This window comes from Anabrus simplex, chromosome 6 (genome assembly GCF_040414725.1).
Source record: "Anabrus simplex isolate iqAnaSimp1 chromosome 6, ASM4041472v1, whole genome shotgun sequence".
Taxonomy (NCBI): domain Eukaryota; kingdom Metazoa; phylum Arthropoda; class Insecta; order Orthoptera; family Tettigoniidae; genus Anabrus; species Anabrus simplex.
Window position 1 is genome coordinate 141821605 of NC_090270.1, and position 12543 is coordinate 141834147.

Here is a 12543-nt window from a genome sequence, read left to right on the forward strand (position 1 = left end):
AACCAAATAGAGGGAAGAATATTCTAGATGTGGTGCTGATAAAACCAGATGAGCTCTATAGAAAAACTGAAGTGATAAATGGTATAAGTGATCACAAAGCTGTTTTTGTCATTAAAAATAAGTGTACCTAATAGAAAGGAGGGCTGTACGAGTAGGAATATTATCCAATACCATATTGGTTGATAAGATATGGATGAGGGAGATTTTATGAATGAATGAATGAATGAATGAATAGAATACTCTTCTCTCCCAGTCATGGATGACCACCAACTGGGAAGAGTGTATTCATTTATTGTAATCATAATATAATACATGCAGTATAAAATATACAGTACTTTAAAAAAAAAATGTTACAGCATACATAGGCCTTTGCTGGCAAGATGTAGTGTTTACAGTGCACTATGTCTTCTGGTATGGGCTAAAATAAAATTGTTACTTTCATTGACCTGTCTCAGTCTTATATTTGGCTTTGACAATATGAAAGTGGCTGAGGTATGAGTGACGCTAGTAATGCCATTCCTTATGCAGCCACTCCCTGCTATGAATGGTGTGAAAATGTCACTCATAGGGGTCGGTTGGTGCATGCATTTCAGTGGGCTTGGCAGACTGATGTGCAATAGCAACTTCTGGCTCAGTGAGGAAAGCAACGGGAAACTACCTCGCTCCTCATTTCCCTAGTACGCCTCTTCAGTGACACCTAGGCCATCTATGACAACTAATGGTGAACCTGTTGAGGATCCGACCAACCTTCGGGCTGAATACCCAACATACAACATACATACACAGCATACATTATATAAACTTAACATTTGAGGTACTGCCTAGACTTTAACGTCATAGTCTAGAATACCTCCATGTGTTCTTATTACTAACTATGTGAATTTTCTCTGTTTTCATCCTCTTTTAATTTCTTTTCTCACATTCCTCTTATAATATTACAAAGTTTTGCTGTTTTTCCTGGTGCCTTCCATTTTCTGTTTAGTATTTTAGCAATGGTGTAAAATTCAGGTTCATTTTTGATTTTTACTTATAACTTTTCCATCTATATATTTCTCTCTTACCTTTCTTGTTACCTTACAATCTTTTAGTAAGTGAGCAACTTCCATATCTTTATTGCATAAAATGCAAAGATTCTCCTCTTATCTTTCTTTTTTTTTCTTCTTCTTCTTAGAGCTTTATTCTTATACGCTCCTATTAGCCACCAAATTATCCCTCTCATTTCCCTTTTTGTTACCATTTCAGTCCTTACTGTCATATTTTCACTTATTTTACAAAATTCAACCAGTGTTCTCTTGCCATTACATTCTGCCCTTATTGTTTGTCTTTCAATGTTGTTGTTTTCATTGTTTTCGAACATAACCATTCTTCGAGATTCAGATCTGGCTGATGATGCTCTGTAAGGGAGTGAAACATGTCCCACAAATAACTTGTCAATTAATGAAGATATTTTAAATGTGACAACATTATAATGTATTGAACAGGTGGATTAGAATAAAAACTTTGTTATTAAAAAAAAAAAACTTTTGGATATTTTTTTCAAAATTCTTCATTCCCTCTTTAAGCCCAAAGTTCTTTCAAATGTAATGGTACCTTTCATGAGTAGCTGTCCCGAAGTATTCACTGAGTCATCGCTCCCTCAATTTCCACCTTCCTTGACAAAACAGGTTGCTGCCAAGTTGGCTCTCTCTTGTTCACATGCTGTTGCACTGAACTCTCGTGTTACTGACATTTCTTATTATCCTTCCATTTCCTGCAAAGGCTTGGCAGACCAAGTCCTAGTCTAAGACTCACTGACCACCTTAAGTCTGTTCCCACAGATAAATATCTTCAGCTCTGAGTTGTGCACTTTCCCTAAGTGAAAACATAGCATTCTCATGTTTTTTATTTCTTCTGGATCCTTTTCTTTCTTGGTCCATATTTTAGTTCCTTTCAAGGCCTTGCATTTTCCAATGTTTGCTGGGTCTTTAGACTTAATACCATAAGACTTTCACTAGTCTTCTTCCTGATTTCTTCCCTATTCTGAAAGCTTTATGATGTCACTCTCACTATAATCAACTTTCACTTTCTCCCTGTTGAACAAAATCACTTTGCCCAGCATATTGTTTAATTTCTCCTTATCCAAACCTTCCAGTCTATATATGATTATATTTCTTCTGCTATCTTCCCTCTGTTATGTCTATTCATTTCATTCAAGCTTCATTTATGCTTTCTTTTAAGTGCAATACTTAATTTTTAATTTAATGTAATTCTGTCTTATTTTGAAACAGGCTCACCTTAATGTAATTCCGTTCTTACTTTAAGTAGGTCTTCATATCCTTTATTTCCTTATACTGGTCCATGAATAATTCCCTGATTTTGTCCACTTGGCATACGTCCTTCACAACATCCTTGAGCTTTTTAATGTTCTCCCACTGGGCAAGTTGGCCGTGCAGTTAGGGGCGCGCAGCTGTGAGCTTGCATCCAGGAGATAGTGGGTTCGAGCCTCACTGTCGGCAGCCCTGAAAATGGTTTTCCATGGTTTCCCATTTCATACCAGGGCAAATACTGGGGCTGTACCTTAATTAAGGGCGTGGCTGTTTCCTTCCCACTCCTAGGCCTTTCTTATCCCATTGTCGCCATAAGACCTATCTGTGTCAGTGCGACATTAAGCCAATTGTAAAAAAAAATTGAATATCCTCCCAAGCCAGCCCAGAGCCAGGGTTTAATTCGATGACACCGATCACTAACAGCAACATCACCATGGCAGATGTTACTACCATCTGCATTATATGATAGGGACTGTTGAAAATTTGGATGTACTTCATTTTCATCCAGCAATGCCACCAACCTATAGCACACTGGTATTGCTCGATTGACACTCCCATTCTTCTTACATACTCACAATCTTAGCACACATTCGGCATTCACATCCGTTCACCTTACTGGTTGGGTTACAACTGAAAACAGCAAGTGATTGAATGGGTGGCTAAATTTCTAGAAAAATGGTCCCAGAGAATTAGAGCAGGTGAAGCTTTTTTTGATCCTGTAATGATAAAGAGGAGGGTTCCAGAGGGTAGTATTACTGGACCTTTATTTTTTCTTATATATATAAATGAACTGAGTATAGAGCTAAAATAAGAAATGAGCCTTTTTGCAGATAATGCTATATTGTATAGAGATAAATGATACAGGATTGTGACCTACTGCAAAATACATCAACAATGTTGTGAGATGGATAGCAGACAATGGTATGATGGTATACATGGTTTAAATTACAGTTTTGGTGGAGTGGAACTACATTGGGATCATTGTAAGTATCTAGGTGTTAATTGGGGTGATCACATTAATGGGATTGTAGATAAAGGTTACAGATCTCTTCATATGGTAATGATGATATTCAGGGATTGTAGGAAGGATGTGAAGGGGAGGTTGTATAAGTCACTGGTAAGACCCCAATTAGAGTATAGTTCCAGTGTAGGCGACCCTCACCAGGATTTGATTTGAAAATTGGAAAAGATCCAAAGGAAAGCAGTGCAACTTGCTCTGGTGATTTTCGATACATACATACATACATTATCATTATAGACTGTTATGCCTTTCAGCGTTCAGTCTGCAAGCCTCTGAGAATTTACTAAACGTCGCCGCAATCCTCGATTTGCAACTAGTGTTGTGGCCTCATTTAGTTCTATACCTCTTATCTTTAAATCGTTAGAAACAGAGTCTAACCATCGTCGTCTTGGTCTCCCTCTACTTCTCTTACCCTCCATGTCTGTCTGTTAGGTCAGCAGCCCAGAGGCTGGTTGGATCCTCAAATAGCACCACCAAAGGTTATGCGGTTATAAGGAAACCGCAAAAACCAATGGCAGCACCAAAATGAGGCGTACTAGGCAAGACGAGGAGTGAGGTAGTTTGCCATTGCTTTCCTCACTGGGTCAGAAAGTGCTATTGCAGCACGACTGACCCTATGAGCAACACCTTCCATAACACTCAGATGCACTAGTCATGCTCTGAATGTCATTACTTAGCACCACCCATACCCCAGCAGCTTCCATATTGTCATAGCCATGGATGAGACTGGGACTTCGGTGGAAGCTACACTTTACTCTGGCCTGTACCAAGAGATGGATACAAAAGTACTGTATCCATCAAGAAATGGCAGCAGGCAAACCCTCCATAACAGAGTCCATTATTCTCCTAGGTAACCTATCCTCCTCCATTCGCCTCACATGACCCCACCACCGAAGCCGGTTTATGCGTACAGCTTCATCCATTGAGTTCATTCCTAAATTAGCCTTTATCTCCTCATTCCGAGTTCCCTCCTGCCATTGTTCCCACCTGTTTGTACCGGCAATCATTCTTGCTACTTTCATGTCTGTTACTTCTAACTTATGAATAAGATATCCTGAGTCCACCCAGCTTTCGCTCCCATAAAGCAAAGTTGGTCTGACAACAGACCGATGTAAAGATAGTTTCGTCTGGGAGCTGACTTCCTTCTTACAGAATACTGCTGATCGCAACTGCGAGCTCACTGCATTAGCTTTACTACACCTTGATTCAATCTCATTTACTATATTACCATCCTGGGAAAACACACAACCTAAATACTTGAAATTATCGACCTGTTCTAGCTTTGTATCACCAATCTGACATTCAATTCTGTTGGATTTCTTACCTACTGACATCAATTTAGTCTTCGAGAGGCTAATTTTCATACCATACTCATTGCACCTATTTTCAAGTTCCAAGATGTTAGACTGCAGGCTTTCGGCACAGTCTGCCATTAAGACCAAGTCGTCAGCATAGGCCAGGCTGCTTACTACATTTCCACCCAACTGAATTCCTCCCTGCCATTTTATACCTTTCAGCATATGATCCATGTAAACTACAAACAGCAAAGGTGAAAGATTACAGCCTTGTCTAACCCCTGTAAGTACCCTGAACCAAGAACTCATTCTACCATCAATTCTCACTGAAGCTCAATTGTCAACATAAATGCCTTTGATTGATTTTAATAATCTACCTTTAATTCCATAGTCCCCCAGTATAGCGAACATCTTTTCCCTCGGTACCCTATCATATGCTTTCTCTAGATCTATGAAACATAAACACAACTGCCTATTCCTCTCGTAGCATTTTTCAGTTATCTGGCGCATACTGAAAATCTGATCCTGACAGCCTCTCTGTGGTCTGAAACCACACTGGTTTTCATCCAACTTCTTCTCAACGACTGATCGCACCCTCCCTTCCAAGATGCCTGTGAATACTTTGCCTGGTATACTAATCAATGAGATACCTCGATAGTTGTTGCAATCCTTCCTGTTCCCTTGCTTATAGATAGGTGCAATTACTGCTTTTGTCCAATCTGAAGGTACCTTACCAACACTCCACGCTAATTTGACTACTCTATGAAGCCATTTCATCCCTGCCTTCCCACTATACTTCACCATTTCAGGTCTAAGTTCATCTATTCCTGCTGCCTTATGACAATGGTGTTTATTTACTATCCTTTTCACTTCCTCAAGCATAATTTCACCAACATCATTTTCCTCCTCCCCATGAGCTTGACTGTTTGCAACACCACCATGATGATTTCCTTTTACATTGAGATGATGTTCAAAATATTCCCTCCACCTCTCCAGTGATTCCCTGGGATCTGTTATGAGTTCACCTGAATTACTCAAAACACTGTTCATTTCCTTTTTCCCTCCCTTCCTAAGATTCTTTATTACTGTCCAGAAAGGTTTCCCTGCTGCTTGACCTAGCCTTTCCAGGTTATTACCAAAATCTTCCCATGACTTCTTTTTGGATTCAACAACTATTTGTTTCGCTCTGTTTCTTTCATCTACGTACAAATCCCTGTCTGCCTCGGCCCTTGTTTGGAGCCATTTCTGATAAGCCTTCATTTTACGTTTACAGGCTGCTCTCACTTCATCATTCCACCAAGATGTTCGCCTTTTCCCATCTTTACACACAGTTGTTCCTAGGCATTCCCTTGCTGTTTCTACTACAGCATCCCTGTATGCCACCCATTCTCTTTCTATATCCTGAACCTGCTTACTGTCTACTGTTCGAAACTTCTCACTAATCATATCCATGTACTTCTGTCTAATTTCCTCGTCCTGGAGATTTTCTACCCTTATTCGTTTGCAGACAGATTTCACTTTCTCTACCCTAGGCCTAGAGATACTTAGTTCACTACAGATCAGGTAGTGGTCTGTATCATCGAAAAATCCCCGAAAAACTCGTACATTCCTAAAAGATTTCCTGAATTCAAAGTCTGTTAAGATATAGTCTATTATGGATCTGGTACCCCTAGCCTCCCATGTGTAGCGGTGAATAGCCTTATGCTTGAAGAATGTATTCGTAACAGCTAAACCCATACTAGCACAGAAGTCCAGCAAACGCTTCCCATTCCCATTAGCTTCCATATCTTCCCCACATTTACCAATCACCCTATCGTATCCTTCAGTTCTATTCCCAACTCTCGCATTGAAATCGCCCATTAGCACTATTCTATCCTTGCTGTTGACCCTGACCACGATGTCAGTCAATGCTTCATAAAACTTGTCAACTTCATCCTCATCTGCACCCTCACATGGTGAATACACAGACACAATTCTTGTCCTAATTCCTCCCACTGACAAATCTACCCACATCATTCGCTCACTTACATGCCTAACAGAAACTATGTTGCGTGCAATGGTATTCCTGATAAAGAGCCCTACCCCAGACTCTGCCCTTCCCTTTCTAACACCCGTCAAGTACACTTTATAATCTCCTATCTCTTCCTCCTTTTCTCCCCTTACCCGAATATCATTTACTCCTAGCACATCCAGATGCATCCTCTTTGCTGACTCAGCAAGTTCTACCTTCTTTCTTCCATAAGCCCCATTAATACTGATAGCTCCCCATCGAATTCCATTTTGTTCGCCAAGTTGTTTCCAAGGAGTCCCACGCCTGTCAAATGGGAGTGAGACTCCATTACTCCCATAGGTCCGAGGCTTGCTTAAAGTGTTCTGAGCTCGGTAAATTCATAAAGCAGGATGCTGCCCTACTTGCACATAGTCCAAGTGAGGATCTCTCCTCTAACGGGTTATGGACCACCGGTGAATTGTGTAGTCCTAGCCGCCTGAGCACAAGGAGGGCCACGACTCAGAATATGTCCGAGATGCCCACTCCCATTCCATAGCAACTGGTATCCCGACTCTCAGGACCACTTACTAGGCCACTCAGCTGTTGCCCATGGTTCACGAACTAGGACATGACTACAGTAACCCACAAACATGAACCATGTGATTTTCAAAAGGAAAAAAAAAATCAAACTTTGATCTGGGAAAACTTGGAATAAGGGGACGAGCTGCTTGACTAAGCGGTATGTTCCGAGCTATCAGCAGAGAGATGGTATGGAATGACAATTGTAGACAAATAAGCTAGTATGGAGTTTTGAAAATTAGGGAAGATGACAATAGGAATATAAATTTAAACTCAAGGGGACAAAATTGGGCTAATATTTATTTATAGGAAGAGGAATTAGGGATTGGAATAATTTACCAAGGGAGATGTTGATTAATTTCCTACTTAGTCATTTAAGAAAAGATTAGGTATACAATTGATAGGAAATCGGTCACCTGGGCTACAGCCCTTTATGCAGATCAATGGTGATTGATGATAGGTTTTATTACTTTCTACTTACGTCCAAATTCATGAATGGCTCTAAGTGATCTCCCCACAAGTGTGATGTTACCAATTTTCATAAGATTTTTCTTTTTAATCCCTTTACTGCCTCCTCTTGCCAATATAAGTCCAACAATGTTGAGTTCTACAGGTTCTGATGACTGGAGCCTGAAATAAATTTTGTAGAATTCTTTAAATTTTACACTAGTTTTCAGTAGTAGTCAAATATTTCAATATACTTCAAGTTATAAATTATATACTAAATAAAGAATAATGTAGAAAGGAATGGGAAACCCAGAGAAGGATGGAAAGATGTGAGGAAATGATGAAAATATATAAAAGGAAACATTTCATAAATTACTTTCAGTCAGAAAGGAAGATGGGTCCTGTGTAAGATGATTTGACTTGCAAATACTTCAGAGTGGAAGAGAGGAATACAAGCACAATTTCTTCTCTGCATACCAGAAGCTTCTATTGCCTTATCATGACTGTCAGATATTGTTCCAGTCTCTTGCAAATGGCAGTTCACCATAACTCTAGCAGTGAATAGCCCAATGAACCTAATCATTTCAACAAAGTGGCGTCACTCACATCTTATCCTTTAGTAAGAATATTTATTCCATTGATTGATTGATTGATTGATTGATTGATTGATTTATTTATTTATTTATTTATTTATTTATTTATTTATTTATTTATTTATTTATTTATTTATTTATTTATTTATTTATTTATTTATTTATTTATCATTAGACCAAGCACCAAAGGTTGGTTTCGAGATATTCGTGTTTAACTTTAGGTTTATGTGTAAATTTGAGCAAACATAATTTTGCTAAACATGGTATTCCTGGTGTTGTAGGATAATAGATTGTATCTTCTCGCCAAATTTCAAAATTTTTATACTCACAGTACGTAGATTTTCTTGAAAAAATGGTGCTTAGTCTACTGATGCTATTTAAGGTATTTTTCACATGCAAATAATGCGTCACAATGCTACACCAATAACCCCTTACTGTTGAATATCTACTGAGTGAGACTTGAGAAAAATATAATGTGACAAGAAAAAAGTATGTGCATTGAGTGTACAGGAAAGATATTGTTATTTGCTTTTGATTGAAATTTATGTCGAGTCTGAAGTAACATAAAAAGGAGCAAATTTGAAGGTTTAGCTGTACAATCCTGCAATGAAAATTCAATTAATCTAGCTACAACTATACAGAATGGTATGGTATTCTCTTTAACATTAAACAATGAAAATGTTGTTGTATTATTTCCTTGCAATTACTTAACAGGAGATCAATTATGTGAATGTACTTTACAGGTCTCTGGAAGTGTTGACCTAATTGGAACATAAGGTTTTTAGTATTATTTCAGGTAACAATCTCATTAATAGGTCAATGTTTACAAACTTATGTGGCAAAACTTTATCTTCTAAGTTTGTTAAATCCTCCGACAATACTTGCAATATGTTTGACTCAGTTGTATTAGAAATAATTGGTTAAATCAAACTGATAATAAACAGGCATTTTACTTCCTAGATTTTACAAATTATAATGTCACCCTTACTGCCAGTGTGTCCGATTTAAAATGAATAACATAGTGTAATTAAATTAGCACCTGCTCTTGATTTAAAAAAACGTGTTGTTCCCCACTTCCTTGAAAGGGCAGATTGTAAACTTGTATGTCAGTTTTTTTATGAAAATATTGAGGATACTATTGATGAAAAAAAAATAAACGGATGTAAATCACGCACTTACAGGGGACAGATTTCATAATAATTACGAATTACCCGGTGGCATCTGTGGATTGTGAAAATTATTTATTATTTATTATTATTATATATTATTTATTTATTATTTATTATTATTTATTTATTATTTATTTATTTTTATTTTTGAGAAACTTTTTGTTATGGCTAGAGAAATGGAAGGATGTGGTTCCAGGAGAAGATGAAAAGTCAAGGAAAAGAAATGGTTTGCTTCGACTCTCATTGTTAGTACTGTACTAGAAAATAGTTGAGTATTTATTAACTGTGTTAAATTTCAGATACGTATTGGTGGGTAAATTTCAGACAAATGATTTGGAGACTATATTTGGGCTGTATCACCAAATTAGCAGAGTTTATTATAACATTGCAGTTTTACAAGCGATGAAGTCTAAGATAAAAGTTCAAAACAACTAGTATTTTCTGCTAAACATTTTGACATACTGATGAGAGATTTTAATGTAAATGAAGAAGATATTAACTGTGGCGAAAATGTTGAAACTTTTGATATGTCTGAGTTTGAAGGAGTTAGTCATGAACTCGATAATATACATGTAAGTAAAAATAGTATTGTCAGCATTACGTACATAGGAGGCTACGTGTGCCATAAATTACTTACGTACCGGGCGAGTTGGCCGTGCGCGTAGAGGCGCGCGGCTGTGAGCTTGCATCCGGGAGATAGTGGGTTCGAATCCCACTATCGGCAGCCCTGAAAATGGTTTTCCGTGGTTTCCCATTTTCACACCAGGCAAATGCTGGGGCTGTACCTTAATTAAGGCCACGGCCGTTTCCTTCCAACTCCTAGGCCTTTCCTATCCCATCGTCGCCAAAAGACCTATTTGTGTTGGTGCGACGTAAAGCCCCTAGCAAAAAAAATTATTTAAGTGTGTTAAATATGAAGTATGTTTTTCATTTTTTATATTACTTGATAGAACATTTGTTGTTATCTCTTATGCTCGTTCCAGTTATTTTAATTTCATAGACAAAGAGATCCTGAAATATCCTTCAGAAGTTGTGATAAATATTTTAGTTACACGTGCCCTTGAAGGTGTTTAAAGTAAATACCAGAGACCAGTACTAGTGCCTGCGATGTGCAATGTCCTTGACAGTTTAGATTTTGATGTATGTCAATCATGTTTGATAAAGCACTAAAGCCACGAAAAGGAGAAAATTGGACAAGTTTGCTAATAAGGAATAAATCACGACTGAAGGCCGTCTTCTGTTGTGATGTCACAGAATCAGGAGCACGGCCTATACCGGGTGGTTTACCAGCCCCTTAATTTATCGGAGATAGGCAACCCACACATATAATCTAAAGATCCTTATCGTTTAGTTTTATGAACACCAAATAACTTGAAATTTCTCCTTATGTTCGATAAGGCTCTCCCCTACTGTGAGTCATCACTGTAAATTGATCCATGGACCTAGCAAAGGAAAAACTACTATGCACAATTCCGCGCCAAATACGAAGGACCGTTCTGCAAACATGTGATTTATTGCACCTTGAAATAACACAGAAACCCGTAATATGATCGAATTAATAGGTTATGCCACGTGCTCTGTAACGTAAAGAAGTTAAATGAATACTGTAAACCATCATTGAAGACTTTGACATGGATATTAACTTTCGAGATGGAACGGCCATACCCTTGTACTAAACCTCCAACAAGCATCACGTATGTTGACTTACAAGGGAACAGATTTCGGTGTAAAATTATAATCTGGTTGAAATTTAGTACCGGTATACAATATTCCTACAAAGTTGTACAATGACGTAGTGAAAACCGCACGGGCCATTATTTTGAACTCCAATACTGAACGCCGAAAACCTGCCGGGCGACGGCATTAGCGAGGAGGTGGAGAGAGGTAAAGCTGACCTTGAATCCTTGTAGCACGCGATAGCTCGTGGCAACCAAACAGCGACCTGTCGTGCTGCGGCTGGAGCACAAGGTGCGTGTGAATATCGTCAGCGTAATGGTTCGAGTCTGGCATGCGACAAATTTTTTGAACGACAGAGGTGCTCCATTTAACAGAGATACAATAATAATCAATTTTTTTTTTTTTGCTATTGGTTTTAAGGGGTGCGCTCTTACTTGGCGTCTTTCCCCTAAGGATGGGTGGGGGAAGGAAATCGGCCTTGGTTTTTTATTAAGGTACCGTCCCGGCATTTGCCTGTAAGTGAAAATGGGAAACCGAGTAAAACCATTTTCAGGACGGCCAGCATGGGATTCGAATCCACAACCTCCCGAGGCCAACGAACACAAATAATAATCCACAATGATCACGATGTATTCCTATGAAGAGTACGTTCAATTGTTGCTAATTTATGGAGAAAGTAGGGTCGAAATGATATGTATGCCACGTACTCCGTAATGGTAAAATACACTAACTGACAGAGCAAATGCAACACCAAGAAGGAGTGGTCAGAACGTTATGCCAATTGCAGGGTCGACTGACGTCACTGAGGTATGCTCATGATGTGAAATGCGCCGCTGTGCTGCGCACGTAGCGAACGATAAATGGGACACGGCGTTGGCAAATGGCCCACTTCGTACCGTGATTTCTCAGCCGACAGTCATTGTAGAACGTGTTGTCGTGTGCCACAGGACACGTGTATAGCTAAGAATGCCAGGCCGCCGTCAACGGAGGCATTTCCAGCAGACAGACGACTTTACGAGGGGTATGGTGATCGGGCTGAGAAGGGCAGGTTGGTCGCTTCGTCAAATCGCAGCCGATACCCATAGGGATGTGTCCACGGTGCAGCGCCTGTGGCGAAGATGGTTGACGCAGGGACATGTGGCACGTGCGAGGGGTCCAGGCGCAGCCCGAGTGACGTCAGCACGCGAGGATCGGCGCATCCGCCACCAGGCGGTGGCAGCCCCGCACGCCACGTCAACCGCCATTCTTCAGCATGTGCAAGACACCCTGGCTGTTCCAATATCGACCAGAACAATTTCCCGTCGATTGGTTGAAAGAGGCCTGCACTCCCGGCGTCCGCTCAGAAGACTACCATTGACTCCACAGCATAGACATGCACGCCTGGTATGGTGCCGGGCTAGAGCGACTTGGATGAGGGAATGGCGGAACGTCGTGTTCTCCGATGAGTCACGCTTCTGTTCTGTCAG

The 12543-nt window shown here is 39.6% G+C and overlaps 1 protein-coding gene across 1 annotated transcript in view; it reads right to left on the reverse strand.

The window, feature by feature from the left end:
• The window catches only part of Csas (CMP-sialic acid synthase), a 217101-nt gene that overhangs the window by 178063 nt on the left and 26495 nt on the right, over positions 1 to 12543 (reverse strand). The window contains exon 2 of the mRNA XM_067149118.2: positions 7673 to 7821. Within this exon, the coding sequence (XP_067005219.2) occupies positions 7673 to 7821 (149 nt within the window). The remainder of the gene's footprint in view (positions 1 to 7672; positions 7822 to 12543) is intronic.